This window comes from Oncorhynchus keta, chromosome 35 (assembly GCF_023373465.1).
Source record: "Oncorhynchus keta strain PuntledgeMale-10-30-2019 chromosome 35, Oket_V2, whole genome shotgun sequence".
In the NCBI taxonomy this organism is placed as follows: domain Eukaryota; kingdom Metazoa; phylum Chordata; class Actinopteri; order Salmoniformes; family Salmonidae; genus Oncorhynchus; species Oncorhynchus keta.
The window spans coordinates 37,910,599-37,927,826 of NC_068455.1; the positions used below are offsets into that span (position 1 = coordinate 37,910,599).

Genomic DNA, 17,228 nt, shown 5'->3' on the forward strand with positions numbered 1-17,228 from the left:
AGAAGCTGTATACAGACAGAGGATCTCTTGAGGGGCCATACCTAAAACAGGGAAGCCTGATTCCAGTTTTATCACGTAATCATTTTTGACTGTAAAAACTGCTCATATGTGGCATCTGTAGCCAACCCTCCCTCCTTTACTCCCTCTCCTACCGTCCATCTCGGGAGCGATGCAGGCTGCCATGGTAACTGGTCTTGCTGTGCATGCTGCCAGCCTTGCTGCGGATGGAGGAGGCGTGGCCCAGAGAGTGGATTGGTCCACGGTCGTCGGGGGCGTGTCTAGGGTCATCAGGCTCTTCCAGAATGGCCAGGTGAGTGGAAGAGGCATGGGTGGAGGTGCCCTGGAGGGAGGTGAGGGGGGATTAGGAATTAAAAACAGGAATTAGTTATGTAATATCACCCTAACATTATTATTACGGTTAGAAACATGTGAGGTGACAAGGTCATGGTGCCAGTCTTACCTGGGTGGAGGTTCCCCGTGATTTCCTGATGATGGGGGTGTGGGGGTCTCTCAGTAGAGATTGGGCAAAGTCTGGCTCCTGGAGCACCTGTCTGCTCTCATTCACCCCACTACTGCAGAAGGGAGGGGTGAGGGAGAGGGGGAGGGGGGGGGAGGGAGAGGGGGAGGGGGGTGAGGGAGAGGGGGAGGGAGGTGTGCAGGGAGGGAGGAGTTGGTGGGTGAGAGGGGTGAGGCATCAGAGGACATGGAGTGAGTGGAGGGGGAAGGAGGGAGAGGGGCAAGGCAGAAGAGGAGGGATGGCAGAGAGTGGGGAGAGAAAGTGAGTGACACAAGGAGGATGGCAGGGAAAGAGGGAAGGCAGAGGGGTGGGAGAGACGCAGAGAAGAGATGGAGAGATGAAGGAAGGAGAGAGGGTTGGGGCGAGCGGAGGAGGAGGAAGGGGTTAATGTTCTGTAATTGAGGGTGGGAGAACAGGTGCAGAAAATAACCTAATCACCATGGAGACTAGGGTTATGGGAAGTGTGTGCGTGTGTTTGTGCTAGGATGGAATAAGGCTTTTAAGCCTATGCAATTTATACCAAATTGACATTTTCACATCCACGTTGCTCAAAATGTTCATTTTTATATTTTCTAGTGAGTGGTTCTACACTACTAAGTAGACAACTTACCGGCTTGAAATTAGAAATACACACATTTAAGGTAGGACCAGCGATATGATGTAGGTGCACAAAGTAAACAGCATAGTGGGTCAATTTCCGCAACAACTAAGAGTGTTGACACGAGAGGCTAAACTTCGCTCATCGCAATATCTGAGGTGCTGCTCGTGGCATCATAATTTCAGACACACAAACATAAACACTCTCTCTGCCTACTCTTTGCGTCTGCGTCCTTGTAGGAAGCTGGCCCATTCGAAGCAGGTCTTCTTGCTGCCTACCCAGAAAACCGAAGGAATCCCCACCACCAGCATCATCATGTACTTAATGAGGAACAGGGTCAGATCTGGGTGACTGGTCTGCTCAACCTAGACAGAGAGGGGGGTGAGTGACAAAATTGACAAAAACTGCTTCGCTTGTACTAATAATACTACATACTTTTTAAACATACTGTTTTTTTTTTAAAACAACACATTAGGGTCATCCTACTGAGATTGCCTCATCTAAAACACAATTGCGTTGATTCACGCAATGGGTTCATTTTGGTACAGCGCGTCCCCTCGGCTGATTCTCATCCTTAATAGTTCTACTGGATGGAATGCCAACATGAGTTTCACATCCTGGCATTTAAAGCATACTACATTTTCAATATTGCACATACCATAAAACATACTTTTTTCACATACCCAAAATGCCTACTATTTAGAACGCAAGTTAAGGGTATGATCAGAAACACTGGCAGATCAAAACAACTACTCAACCTAACAGAGAGCGAATGCACTGCTCACTGCCCAAAGACAATCATCCCTTCTGCACATGCCAACCCAGCGTGTGTGTGTGTGTGTGTGTGTGTGTGTGTGTAAGAGAGAGTCAGACGGGGTTGCTACCTGTCGTCTAAAAACACAACTCCCTCTTGTGGCGATAAACAGCATCACCGATCAAAATGTGCCACACACACACTGACTGCACAAACAGACACACACACACACACACACAGAGGTTAAAACACACACACGCAGGGACCTCCTTGGGCGCGATCAGGTGACATGGAGCAAAATTGGAATTCCAGAGCGACTATGAGATACAGAGGGGTTCACTGCATGGGGAGGCTTTTCCTGATAATTTTCCGTCATGCCAATAAAGCATTTGAAATTGAATTGAGAGAGAGAGAAACAGAGGCAAACAGTATTATTAGTACTATTGCAGCAGTAATGTCCATTCTTCACAACTTTTTTAATAACGTAACTTCTCTATTGCAGAGGCAGATGCACATCCACTTTCAATTGATATCGGCCGGGAAGATGAAAGGCTTTCACCAACTGGTAATCTATGTGTGGTCGGTGTGTGTCCAATAGAGACAGTGTGAGTGAGCACAAGTGTTGCATTCTGTTATTCATTTAGTGCCCGATGACAAAACAACCTTATCCTCCCCCCTTCCCCGTCTCTTCCCACAACCATTACAGAGGCATCACACAATACGGCCAGCTAAGCGTGACTGAACAAGCCCTCAGAGAGAGAAAGAGAGAGAAGGAAGCAATCATTCCTCTTTCCCTTCCCCCAGCTAACTCTCAACAACCTACACACACTGCAGATAGGGTGACCACATTTAAAACACCAAAATACAGGACAATGGAATGATTTTGCGGGACATTCGCGGGTCAGTGTAGCTAGCCTACATGAATAAAAGGATGAACTTCACAGGGTGGTGAAAGTGCACAGTAATAAGCTTGATACTACTTTCCAATAAATAGAGGGTCTTATTCGGGTGACATGATGATCGATGCTTGACTGCCATTTGACAAATACAAATATTCTCACCCTTGTCCATAATAATCTCATATAGACTAGTTTAACTGTACTATCATAGAGCTGTTGGCTAGAGCGCACGTGCCAAGAGTAAGCACGTTTGCTATTTAACGCAAAGGTTTTCATGACAAAACTGTCGGTAGAGTTAAAAATGCGATGGAAAGATAAGTTTTCATTTACCGAATAAAAATCAACATTAAGTGAAAAAGTACATTGTGTGTACTATGACATCATGCACTCATTTTTAAGTCAGTTTGGTGGATTCTAGAATATTCTCATGAAATTCTCTGTCGCCAATGGAAACCTAGCTAGTGAATGTGAAGTCTGACTGAAATACAGCACAAATAGACTTTTTACCCCAAATTATTGGTGTTTGTTGATAAAATTATTGTTTGGTTGCAAGACGTGGGAAAAAATTTGTGACTGCCCACACAATCCGGGACATGTGGTCATCCTAACTGCAAGTGCTTACTAATTAAGAGGAAGCACAGAGTGGTTGGGAGTCAGAGGAGGAAACTTTATACTGTGAAGTTGGGTTAGGCAGAGTAAAGTTAGTGTGTGGGGCACTTTACAGAACTTGGGAAGCAGAGAGGAATAGGTAATAGGAGCTGTAAACTAGGGGAGAAGAGAGAGAGAGAGTGAGTGAGCGAGTGAGCATTGCGAGTTCGGGCAAACACACACACACAGCTACAGCTACCTGGTAGGGACAGGGTATGTGGTAGTCTCTGCAGTGCTCCTGGACCCAGGTGATCTCCCAGACAGCCCTGTTGCTCTGTTCATACAGGTAGCAGGATATCACCGTGAGCAGAGGTACCAGGTAGAGCACAGAGAAAACCCCGATACGGATCATGAACTTCACCAGCTTGTCCTGGTTCTCCTTCTCCAGAGGGATCTCCATACGCACACGGTTCAGTGCCACGATGCCCACCAGTAACAGAGATACACCCACCTAGAGGTAGATGGACAGGGACTAGTTTAGATTAGAGCATGGCTTATTGGTCAAAGGGGCCATCTTCAGTTATTCACATTGCTAGTTAAATAAATATTAATAGAATGAACGCTCACCGCCACGTTGAGGCAGAGCGGTGCTAGCAGGAACCAGCGCAGCGCTGTGACGTCGTAGAGGCCTACGAAGCACACCCCACTCACACCGTCGCCCTCAATCTTGTTGAGAGCCAGCAGGGCCACGGTGAGGCAGCCGGGCAGGCCCCAAGCGCAGGTGTGGAAGAGCAGGGCCTTCTTCTCGATGGCCTCGCTGCCCCATTTGGGAACGGCCGCCAGGAACCAGGTGATGGTGAGGATGACCCACCACACACTGCCAGCCATGGTGAAGAAATACAGCACCATAAAGAACAGAGAGCACACCTGGAGGAGAGAGAGAGAGAAAGAGGAGAAGAGAGAGGAGATGGGGAGAAGAGAAGAGGAAGAAGAGAAGAGGAAAAAGAGAAGAGGAGGAGAGAAAAGAAGAGAGGAAGAGAGGGAGACGAGAACAGGGCTTAGAGAAGAAGACTGAAGAATGTTTTACATGTGTACCGGGAACATCATTTCTGCATTTTTTGATGTACACTAGTAGCCATGAACATCAGAGAAAATAAGGTATTATTTAATCAATCAATCACTAAGCAGATGGGTCACCTACCTTGTTGTGTGAGCCCTGCGTGACGGTGGCCGCCCGGTACTGGGCGGGGTTTGCCGCATTGCACGCCACACTGTCCTCCAATAGGAAGCCCAGAAAGAAGACCAGTGACACCATCATGTAGCAGATGGCGTAGAAGATGATTGGCCGCTCGGGGTAGCGGAACCTCGTGACGTCGATGAGAAACGTGAGGAAGGTGAAGAGCGTTGCCGCGAGACACACGATAGACACCACGCCGATGAAGTAGCGGGCGAAGGTGAGCTCCGAGCGCTGGAAGTACATGTTGGGGCAGGGGGCCGAGCAGTCGCGCGTGCCCAGGAACGAGTAGCCCAGGTCAGGCTCCATCTTGAGCTCGCGGGGGCACCAGAAGCCGTAGTCCCTCTGGATGGAGATGGGAGAGATGTCTGTGGGGTCCACGCTGGTTTGCAGGTCCACAGTACGGGGGTAGGCCTCGTCACAGTCTGGGTAACTGGGGGGGGGAGCGAGGGAGGGAGAGAGAGAGCCAAGATGAACAAAATGTGTTTGGGGTTGTGGTGGTAAGTAATTGTGGTGTCTCTGGTCAGCGAGGGTGTCTGGACAGTCCGTTTTACTTTCCTTTTAGAGGATATAGTTGAGCGAGTAGGTAATGGTTATGGTAGGGTCAGGGTGAGCGCTTAATGGTCAATCAAAAGGCAGAGATCCTCTTAAGAGTTAATTCTTTGGTCTGCATCTTTATTGTAAGGTCAACCTAGGGACGGTCCCAAACAGTACCTGCTACACTCTATCTCGTCTGGCCAGGTCACACCGAACATCTCCATGAGTTTGTTGCAGTCCCTCTTGGCGCGGTGGCACAGGGCTCGGCAGGGCATGGACACACGGCCATACTCCATACAGACTGGAGCGTAGAGGGCACATAGGAACATCCTCAGGTCCTCCGAACACTGCAGGTTCACCATGGGGTGGAAGGGCTGAGGGAGGAGAGGGGGATAGGGAGGGATGGAGAAAGAGAGAGACTGATTGCTAAATACACAAACCAACAGGCACAGCTCCAGTTTCCCACGCTACAGTTGAGGTCAGGGGGAACCTGCTTGACGAGGCTCAGCTTACATGTAAATCTTTCTCACACACACACACACCTCCCACAGGCGAAAGACCTGTTTGGTTTGTGGAGGGGAAACCGTTTGAGACACTTCTTATATCTACCTATTATGAAAAGTCCCTAGAAACACATATGTAGAGGTTCCTGTTCATTTCTAAATAGCCATCAAAGGAGCGAGAGAGAGAGAGCTGTCGTCAGAAACTCCATCAATATTTAGGCCAGGATATGAAATATTCACAGAAAGCCATCACATCAGAGCACAGTCCGGACACACACAGACAACAATCCTGGTTTGAAGAAGAAACTCCAGCAGACACTCTGGCCTAGAAATATGGAGTTCGTCCATTCCTGTTCTAGCAACTAGCTAACTAGATAGTGCTTGTTTTCATGCATTTTTTGCCTTCAAGCCCTAGCAATCTGTGTAATGAGCCTTCTGTGAAAACACAAAATCCCACTCATTTGCTCTGTCTATCACTTTAATGCTGTGAAAAGGGATTAGTGCTGTTCCTTAGGGCTCAAATAAAAATGGCACACACACACACACACACACACACCTCCCGTATACAGACGGTAAAGTCACCATCAGCGAAACAAAATCAGTGAGACCGAAGCACACAGAGGGGATTTCCTTGCGCTTGACTAACAGTCAGGAGATCAGTGTGAGGGCTTTAGACGGTCTAAATGTCACCTCATAAGAGTTCATACATCTAACACACAGATACACACAGAGGGCATGTCAAAACAACATCTGTCTGCGTGTGCAATTTGTACAATAAGAGCAGGTGCGTGTTTGTGTGTGTTAAGGTTTCCATTAGCCGATAATAGCCGGATGCTGGCTGTTAAAATAAATAGAAAATCAGAAAATTGTCTGGGGAGAAGTCAAATCATTGAGCAAAAATTCTTAATGCAATTGTGTGTTAAAAACTGTTTTTTTGGGCCACAATTTCCATTTCTCAACTGGTAATTGAAGCGCGGTTCCCATTCACCATTCAAACACATAGGCAATGGAAGGAAGGCTTCATCAGTACGTCACACACCAATTTGCATTGAGCTGGAGGCAGAATGCATTTTGAAAACATACCGTAGCTACTTAATTGTTTGAAACCTGAACGTTTTACTACACATGGCATGTTTTACGTTGCTTCAAAGTAGCCTAGTCGAAGTCCGACCATATCCGTGGAGGCAATTCTTTTATAAAAGACTTCCACATGCCATTGAAACCAGTAGCCTCTCTCTCAGCTTCTATTGGTTATCAACTTTCCTTCAGTGTCCAGTAGCCAAAAGGCACATTCACACGTAGCATACTGCCTAATAACGTTAAGAAACAAATAGTTCATTAACATTAAGCTAGACGTTCTGATCTGTTGCATCAGATTCATAGCTTTTTAAATGTGTTTTTATGTAGCCTACTGGTTGTATGAATTTGGGCTCTATCGTCCCACAACTGTCCCAGAGTTTGTTTGGGATATTTTTTCCTTGACCTGCTGACCAATAGAAGGTCAACTTTTATACAATGGAGGATAGTAGATTGACATAGGCGGCACATCCATAAGGCTAGGGAAAGCTAAGCTTTACATAAGTAAATAGTCAAAATGATAGCCTAATTAGCCTATTCCTGTCTACACAGAAATAAAATAATTCAAAATATGCTACTAAAGCATGATTTGACCACAGAGGATTATTAGCTTCCCCTAGCCTTTTTTTGGTTTTGTGGATTGTTAAAAAAAATAATTGCATTGCGTACAGTCAGAAGGAAAGGCAGTGCACCCAATTTTGGCAGTTCGAGTGGCAAATACCAAATATTGTTTGTGTGTGATCAGGGGTGTATTCATTCTGCCGATTCTGTTGAACAACGTTTCTTAAAACGGAAGCATACGGAATGAAACAGGGATAAACAAGTATGTGGACACCCCTTCAAATTAGTGGATTCGGCTATTTCAGCTACCCCTGCTGCTGAGAGGTGTATAAAAATAAGAGCACACAGCCATGCAATCTCCACCGTCATAGGATGCCACCTTTACAAGTCAGTTCATCAAATTTCTGCCCTACTAGAGCTGCCCCGGTCAACTGTAATTGTGAAGTGGACGTGGAACAGGGACGGATGTTCAACGAGCATGTGTCCACTCGTGTAACTGCCGGTCAAATGTCCAGTGCCACATTTTTATGACGGGAATCCTGGTGTGTGGGTGTGTATATATGTGCATGCGCGCAGAGTGAGGGTAAACAGTGACTTGCCGGATAACAGAGAGAGAGAGAGGCACACACCTGTCTATATAACGTCCCACAGTTAACAGTGCATGTCAGAGCAAAAACCAAGCCATGAGGTTGAAGGAACTGTCCGTAGAGCTCCGAGACAGGATTCTGTCCAGGCACAGACCCGGGGAAGGGTACGCAAAAATGTCTGCAGCATTGAAGGTCCCCAAGAACACAGTGGCCTCCATCATTCTTAAAAATGGAAGAAGTTTGGAACGACCAGGACTCTTCCAAAAGCTGGCCGCCCGACCAATCTGAGCAATTGGGGGAGAAGTGTCTTGGTAAGGGACGTGACCAAGAGCTCGATGGTCACTCTGACAGAGCTCCATAGCTCCTCTGTGGAAATGGGAGAACATTTCAGAAAGACAACCATCTCTGCAGCACTCCACCAATCAGGCCTTTATGGTAGAGTGGCCAGACAGATGCCACTCCTCAGTAAAAGGTACAAAAGCCCACTTGGAGTTTGCCAAAAGGCACCTAAAGGACTCACAGACCATGAGAAACAAGATGCTCTGCTCTGATGAAACCAAGATTGAGCTCTTTGGCCTGAATGCCAAGCATCGCATCTGAAGGAAACCTGGCACCATCCCTACGGTGAAGCATTGTGGTGGCAGCATCATGCGATGGCAATGTTTTTCGGAGGAAGGGACTAGGAGACTAGTCAGGATTGAGGGAAAGATTAACGAAGCAAAGTACAGACAGATCCTTGATGAAAACCTGCTCCAGGGCGCTCTGGACCTCCGACTGGGGTGAAGGTTCACCTTCCAACAGGACAACGACCTTAAGCACACAGCCAAGACAATGCAGGAGTGGCTTCGGGACAAGTCTCTGAATGTCCTTGAGTGGCCCAGCCAGAGCCCGGACATCTCTGGAGACCTGAAAATAGCTGTGCAGCGACGCTCCCCTTCCAACCTGACAGAGCTTGAGAGCATCTGCAGAGAACAAATTGGGAAACTCCCCAAATACAGGTGTGCCAAGCTTGTAGCATCACACCCAAGACAATTCAAGGCTGTAATCACTGCCAAAAGGTGCTTCAACAAAGTACTGAGTAAAAGGTCTGAATAGTTATCACATTTACATATTTCATACCAATCCTTGTCCATTGTAACTGTGTTGCCTAAACGAGGCCAGTTGTTCAGGCTAGTGGGTTGTGAAGCGACGAGTATTGCTCAAGCAGTATGTGACGGTAATGAATTGAGACAAATTTAGAGGAATAAAACAATACACTTAGAGCACTTCCCACCCATGTGTGCGCGCGTTGGCCTCCCTGCCCTATTTGGAGTCTGTTTTGATCGTTCTCGATTGGTGCACTCAAGATCTTTACGCCAGAAAATAAGTCCCACCCGCAAATGGGTGCAGCGACGCATGAGTTCCCAGACATGTTTAAGACAGTAACAGCACACCCCAGCACACACCATCACAAAAACCTCACTGACTGAACCACACACAGAAACAGTCAATGTCATATGGTGAGCTCTTGTTAATGCGTAAATGCAAGTGTGTGTGTGAGTTAGAGCGTGTGAGCTTGGGTTTACGGTCGAAGCTCACAGCTGAGCATGTTGGCACCACAAACAGACACCTCTAGATGGTGAGTGTGTGTATAAGCATAAGCATGTGTGTGTGTGTGTCAGAGGGTTCAGCTGGCCTTATCCTGCTCTACCTATCAGAGCAGCTGAAGGAGAAAGCGCCTCACTTTGAAATGGCCTTCACTGTGATATACTGTGCACACACAAATGCATCCAAGCACACACTCTCCATTCCTATTGAGTGCCATGGCCTAACAGGAGCCTGGGGCAGCAGTATCCAGCACAGCTCGTTCTGCACGACTGTGTTACACCGGCCAGCTGAGTGGCCTATTTCTGCATGAGTGTGTTCTCATGCTGTGTGTGTGACCAGTTTCTCCCTCAACCACTTTGTGTGTGTGCACTGTGGTGGTCTCTTTTACCCCTGTGAGTTTGTGCTTGCATGGTGGCTGGCCCCCTTTCCCTCTCTCCTCCAGTGATATATTTTCCTCCATCTGACGTGGCCCAGTGAGTCTAATGGGTTCTGAGAGGCTGACTTGCCCGAGAACATTGACATTAAGTGGTTTGATTGTGCCGTCAAAGGAGGTGGATAAGAATGGCGATCAAACCTCTATTCATGTCGAGTTGGGTTTTATTTGTGTGGCACTTTTTTGTTCTGCTGTTACAGTCAAAGAGCACTTCAAAAGCCAAGGCCCCTAAAACAAGCCTTGGGTGATTGCACAACCCTTTGGATTAGGGATGGTGGGGAACACTTTAGAGCAGGGGTGGCCATCCCTGGCCCCGATCCAGGAGAGCGCTACAGGGTGTGCAGGCTTTTGTTCCACTCCAGCTCTAAAAAGGGGATTATGATGAGTTGAGTATTCTGAAACCGGTTTACCCCCAAAATGATAAATTCCTTTATTTTAAGACATCTTTATTGTTACATGGACGTGACATATACAGAAGACACAAGATAGAGAATCTAACATGAAATATATCTCTCCCTCGCTCTCAGTTGAATTTCTCTCATCTGTCTTACAGCTTTCCCTTCTTATAAACCTTCAGTCATCTGCTCTCTTTCCTGCTCTCCCTCCTCCCCAGGTAGTTGTAAAGACGTCTGCTTGCTTCCCATCCAAAACAGTTCGTAAGAGTGTGTATATATATTAAGACAACATTTTGTGATGTTTTTGTTTTTTTCCAGGTGTTTGGGCATTTTTCCCGGAGACAAGCTGAAGTTTGGGGCTGAAGTCTACGTCCCTTCGTCGGTGATTGGTCAACAGTAGGGAAACTTCAATAAATTCTTTGTCATTGAACGAGAGATGAGTCCTTTTCATTCAATTTTGCACCAAACATCTTAGATGTAAAATTGCACAACTAACTTGGCAAAAACATCAAAAGCAATGACATGATTATTCTGTGAATAAAAATAAACGCAACACGTAAACTGCTGGTCCCATGTTTCATGAGCTGAAATGAAAGATTCCAGAAAATTTGCAAAAAAATAAAAAAAGTATATTTTTTAAATTTCTGGCCAAAAATTTGTTTACATCCCTGTTAGTGAGCATTTCTCCTTTTTACAAGGTAATCCATCCACCTGACAGGTGTGGCATATCAAGAAGCTGATTAAACAGCATGATCCTTACACAGGTGCACCTTGTGCTGGGGGCAATAAAACACCTCTAAAAATGTGCAGTTGTGTCACAACACAATGCCACAGACGTCTCAAGTTGAAGGAGTGTGCAATTGGCATGCTGAGTGCAGGAATGTCCGCCAGATAATTAAATGTTAATTTCTCCACCATAAGCCGCCTCCAGCATCAATTTAGAGAATTTGGCACTGGCCTCACAACCGCAGACCACGTGTCACAACGCCAGCCTAGGACCTCCACATCCGGTTTCTTCACCAGCACGGATTATCTGAGACCATCCACCCGGACAACTGATGAAATTGTGGGTTTGCACAACTGAAGAATTTCTGCACAAACTGTCAGAAACCATGTCAGGGAAGCTCATCTGTGTGCTAGTCATCCTCACCAGGGTCTTGATCTGACTGCAGTTCGACGTCGTAACCAACTTCAGTGGGAAAATGCTCACCTTCAATGAGCACTGGCAAGCTGGAGAAGTGTGCTCTGTACGGATGAATCCCAGTTTCAACTGTAATGGGCAGATGGCAGACAACGTGTATGGCGTTGTATGGGCTAACGGTTTACCGATGTCAATGTTGTAAACAGAGTGTCCCATGGTGATGGTGGGGTTATGATATGGGAAGTCATAAGCTGTGGACAACGAACGCAATTGCATTTTACTGATGGCAATTTGAATGCACAGAGATACCGTGACAAGATCCTGAGGCCCATTATTGTGCCATTCAGCCACCACCATCACGTTTCAGCATGATAATGCACAGCCCCATGTCGCGAGGATCGGTACATAATTCTTGGAAGATTAAAATGTCCCAGTTTTCCACGGTCTGCATACTCACCAGACATGTCACCCATTGAGCATGTGAGATGCTCTGGATCGACGTGTACTTCAGTGTTTTCCAGTTCCCGCCAATATCCAGCATCTTAGCACAGCCATTGAAGAGGAGTGGGACAACATTCCACAATTAACAGCGTGATCAACTCTATGCGAAGGAGATGTCCTGCTGCATGAGACAAATGGTGGTCACACCAGATACTGACTGGTTTACTGTTCCACGTCCCTATTTTTTTAATGTATCTGAACAACAGATGTATATCTGTATTCCCAGTCATGTGAAATCCATAGATTAGGGTCTAATGAATTTATTTAAATTGATTGATTTCCTTATATGAAAGAACTCAGAAAAATCTTAAATTGTTGGATGTTTGGGGGTCTCCCGAGTGGCGCAGTGGTCTACGGGTTCGATCCCAGGCTGTGTCACAGCCGGTCGTGACCAGGAGACCCATGAGGCAGCGCACAATTGGCTCAGCGTCGTCGGGATTGGGTGAGGGTTTGCCCGGCCGGGATCTCCTTGTCATATTGTGCTCTTGCGACTCCCTGCAGCTGGCCGGTGCGCCTGCAAACTGACTTCGGTTGCCAGCTGAACGGTGTTTCCGCCGACACATTGGTGCGGCTGGCGTCCGGGTTAAGGGAGTAGCGTATCAAGAAGCAGTGCGGCTTGGCAGGGTCGTGTTTCGGAGGAGGCATGGCTCTCGAGTCCGTAGGTGAGATGCAGCAATGGGACAAGACTAACAACCAATTGGGGAGAAAAAGGGGTAAAAGTACAACAACAACAAAAGTGTGTGTATGTATGTATATGCAAGAAAGCAAGTGAACCCTTTGGAATTACCTGGATTTCTGCATAAATTGGTCATCAAATTTGATCTTATCTTCATCTAAATCACAACAATAGACAAACAGTGTGCTTAAACTAATAATGCACAAATTATAGTATTTTTCTTGTCTATATTGAATATATAATTTAAACAGTGACTGTGTAGGTTGGAAAAAGTATGTGAACCCCTAGTCTAATTACTTCTCCAAAAAGCTAAATCAGAGTCAGCTAACCTAGAGGCCAATCAATGAGAAGAGATTGGAGATGTTGGTTAGAGCTGCCTTTACCTATAAAAACTCACAAAATTTGAGTTTGCTATTCACAAGAAGCATTACCTGATGTAAACCATGCCTCAAACACAAGAGATCTCAGAAGACCTAAGATTAAGAAATTGTTGACTTGTATAAAGCTGGAAAATGTTACAGAAGTATCTCTAAAAGCCCTGATGTTCAAGTCCGCGGTAAAACAAAGTCTAAAAATGGAAAGTTCAGTTCAGTACTGTTGCTACTCTCCCTAGGAGTGGCCGTCCTGCAAAGATGATTGCAAAAGCACAGCGCAGAACGCTCAATGAGGTAAAGAAGAATCCTAGAGTGTTAGCTAAAGACTTACAGAAATCTCTGGAACATGCTAACATCTCTGTTGACCAGTCTACGATACGTAAAACACTAAACAAGGGTGTTCCACGGAAGAAGCCACTGCTGTCCAAAAAAAACATCTGAAGTTTGCAAAAGTGCACCTGTATATTCCACAGCGTTACTGGCAAAATATTATGTGGACAGATGAAACTACAGTGGAGTTGTTTGGAAGGAACACACAAACCTATGTGTGGAGAAAAAAAAAAAGTATGGCACATCAACATCAAAACCTCATCCCAACTGTAAAGTATGGTGGAGGGATCATCATGGTTTGGGGCTGCTTTGCTACCTCAGGGCCTGGACAGCTTGCTATCGTCGAAAGAAAAATGAAAGTGTATTTTCTAAACTTTTTTATTTAATTTAACCTAACTAGGCAAGTCAGTTAAGAACAAGTTCTTATTTACAATTGACGGCCTATGAACAGTGGGTTAACTTCTATGTTCAGGGGCAGAACGACAGATGTCAGCTTTAGGATTCGATCTAGCAGCCTTTCGGTTACTGGCCCAACACTAACCACTACGCCACCTGCCGCCCCAAGATAAATGTCTTTATCAAGACATTTTTCAGGAGAATGTAAGGTTATCTGTCCGCCAATTGAAGCTCAACAGAAGTTGGTTGATGCAACAGGACAACGACCCAAAACACGGAGGTAAATCAAAAACAGAATGGCTTCAACAGAAGAGAATACACCTTCTTGAGTGGCCCAGTCAGAGTCCTGACCTCAACCTGATTGAGATGCTGTGGCATGACCTCAAGAAAGCAGTTCACACCAGACATCCTAAGAATATTGCTTAACTGAAACAGTTTTTTAAAGAGGAATGGTCCAAAATTCCTACTGACCATTGGGCAGGTCCGATCCGCAACTACAGAACAGGTTTGGTTGAGGTTATTGCTGCCAAAGTAGGGTCAAACAGTTAAATAAAAAATGTTCACATACTTGTACTGTGAATGTTTACACTGTGTTCAATAAAGACATGAAAACCTAAAATCGTTTGTAGTTTAAGCAGGCTGTCCATTGTTATGACCTAGATGAAGATCAGATCAAATTTCATGACCAATGTATACAGAAATCTAGCTATTTCCAAAGGGTTCACATACTTTTTCTTCCCACTGTGTTTGTCTGAAGTTTACATACACCTTAGCCAAATACATTTAAACTCAGTTTTTCACAATTCCTGACATTTAATCCGAGTAAAAACCCCCGGTCTTAGGTCAGTTAGGATCACTACTTTATTTTAAGAATGTGAAAAGTCAGAATAATAGGAGAGAGAATGATTTATTTCAACTTAAATTATTTTCATCACATTCCCAGTGGGCAATAAGATTACACACACTCAATTAGTATTTGGTAGCATTGCCTTTAAAATGGTTCAACTTGGGTCAATCGTTGCGGGGAGCCTTCCACAAGCTTCCCTATAATAAGTTGGGTGAATTTTGCCCCATTCCTCCTGACAGAGCTGGTGTAAATGAGTCAGGTTTGTAGGCCTCCTTGCTAGCACAGGCTTTTTCAGTTCTGCCCACAACTTTTCAGTAGTATTGAGGTCAGGGCGTTGTGATGGCCACTCCAATACCTCAACTTCGTTGTCCTTAAGCCATTTTGCCACAACTTTGGAAGTATGCTTGGGGTCATTGTCCATTTGGTAGACCCATTTGCGACCAAGCTTTAACTTCCTGACTGATGTATTGAGATGTTGCTTCAACATATCCACATCCTTTTCCTACCTCATGATGCCATCTGTTTTGTGAAGTGCACCAGTCCCTTCTGCAGAAAAGCATCCCCACAACATGAAGCCGACACCCCCGTGCTTCACGGTTGGAATGGTGTTCCTCAGCTTGCAAGCCTCACCCTTTTTCCTCCAAGCATAACAATGGTCATTATGACCAAACAGTTCTATTTTTGTTTCATCAGACCATTTCTCCAAAAAGTATGATCTTTGTCCACATGTGCAGTTGCAAACCGTAGTCTGGCTTTTTTTAATGGCGGTTTTGGAGCAGTGGCTTCTTCCTTTCTGAGTGGACTTTCAGGTTATGTCAATATTGGACTCGTTTTACTGTGGAAATAGATCCTTTTGTACCAGTTTCCTCCAGCATCTTCACACGGCCCTTTGCTGTTGATCTGGAATTGATTTGTACTTTTTGCACCAAAGTACGTTCATCTCTAGGAGAACGAGTCTCCTTCCTGAGTGGTATGACGGCTGTGTGGTTCCATGGTGTTTATACTTGCGTACTAGGATGAGCCAGACTTGTGGAGGTCTACAATTTATTTTCTGAGGTCTTGGCTGATTTCTTTTGATTTTCCCATGATGTCAAGCAGAGGCATTGTGTTTGAAGGTAGGCCTTGAAATACATCCACAGGAACACCTCCAATTGCCTCAAATGATGTCAATTAGCCTATCAGAAGCTTCTAAAGCCATGACCTTTTCTGGAATTTTCCAAGCTGTTTTATCAAAAATAATGTACGGTGTAGACATTGTTAATGATATAAATGACTGTTGTAGCTGGAAACAGGAGATTATTTTATGGAATATCTCCATAGGCGTACAGAAGCCCATTATCAGCAACCATCACTCCTGTGTTCCAATGGCACCTTGAGTTAGCTAATCCAAGTTTATAATTTTAAAGAGGCTAAATGATCATAAGAAAATCATTTTGCAATTATGTTAGCACAGCTGGAAACTGTTGTTCTGATTAAAGAAGCAATAAAACTTGCCCTCTTTAGACAAATTGAGTGTCTGGAATTTGTCAGTTCGATTACAGGCTCAAAATGGCCAGAAACAAAGACCTTTCTTCTGAAACTCAATCCATTCTTGTTCTGAGAAATAAAAGGCTATTCCTTGTGAGAAATATTCAAGAAACTGAAGATCTCGTACAATGCTGTGTACTACTCCCTTCACAGAAGAGCGCAAACTGTCTCTAACCAGAATAGAATGAGAAGTGGCAGGCCCCGGTGCACAACAGAGCCCTCAACTGGCAGCGTCATTAAATAGTACCCGCAAAACACCAGTCTCAAAATCAACAGTGAAGAGGCGACTCTGGGATGCTGGCCTTCTCGGCAAAGTTGCAAAAAAACAGACACTGGACAGGGGACGATTGGGGGAAAAAGTGTTATGAATAGAAAAATCTAAGTTTGAGGTGTTCGGATCACAAAGAACAACATTTGTGAGATGCAGAAAAATTGAAAAGATGCTGGAGGAGTGCTTGACACCATCTGTCAAGCATGGTGGAGGCAGTGTGATGGTATGGGGGTGCTTTGGTGGTGGTAAAGTGGGAGATATGTACAGGGTAAAAGGGATCTTGAAGAAGGAAGGCAAATCACTCCATTTTGCAATGCCATGCCATACCCTGTGGATGGCGCTTAATTGGAGCCAATTTCCTCCTACAACAGGACAATGACCCAAAGCACAGCACCAAACTATGCAATAATTATTTAGGGAAGAAGCGGTCAGCTGATATTGTGTCTATAATGTAGTGGCCAGCAGTCAGCTTGACCGTATGGTACGTAAGAAGTACACATCAAGCCAATCCAACTTCTGGGAGGTGCTTCAGGAAGCATGGGGTGAAATCTCTTCAGATTACCTCGACAAATTGACAACTAGAATGCCAAAGGTCCGCAAGGCTGTAATTGCTGCAAGTGGAGGATTCTTTGACAAAAGCAAAGGACAATTATTTTTTCAATGAAAAAAAAAAATCACTATTTTACAACCTGGTCAACGTTTCCTATTCATTTTGCAAATAATTTAATGTATGCTTTCATGGAAAACAAGGACATTTCTTAGAGACCCAAACTTTTGAAAGGTTGTGTATAGACACCGTGTTTGGAAAGTATTGAAACCCCTTCCCTTTTTCCAAATTTTGTTACATTACAACCTTATTCAAAAATGTATTAAATACTTCACCCCCCTCAATCTA

At 45.1% G+C, this 17,228-nt stretch overlaps 1 protein-coding gene across 4 annotated transcripts in view; it reads right to left on the reverse strand.

Annotated features, from left to right (window-relative positions):
- The window catches only part of LOC118368473 (frizzled-3-like), a 34,913-nt gene that overhangs the window by 3,512 nt on the left and 14,173 nt on the right, over window positions 1-17,228 (reverse strand). For all 4 annotated transcript variants that reach the window (XM_035752600.2, XM_035752601.2, XM_035752599.2 and 1 more), the window contains 7 exons: window positions 5,305-5,501; window positions 4,558-5,023; window positions 3,984-4,283; window positions 3,616-3,867; window positions 1,332-1,480; window positions 461-572; window positions 153-340 (listed from right to left, as the gene is read on the reverse strand). In XM_035752600.2, coding sequence (XP_035608493.1) covers window positions 153-340; window positions 461-572; window positions 1,332-1,480; window positions 3,616-3,867; window positions 3,984-4,283; window positions 4,558-5,023; window positions 5,305-5,501 — 1,664 coding nt within the window. The remainder of the gene's footprint in view (window positions 1-152; window positions 341-460; window positions 573-1,331; window positions 1,481-3,615; window positions 3,868-3,983; window positions 4,284-4,557; window positions 5,024-5,304; window positions 5,502-17,228) is intronic.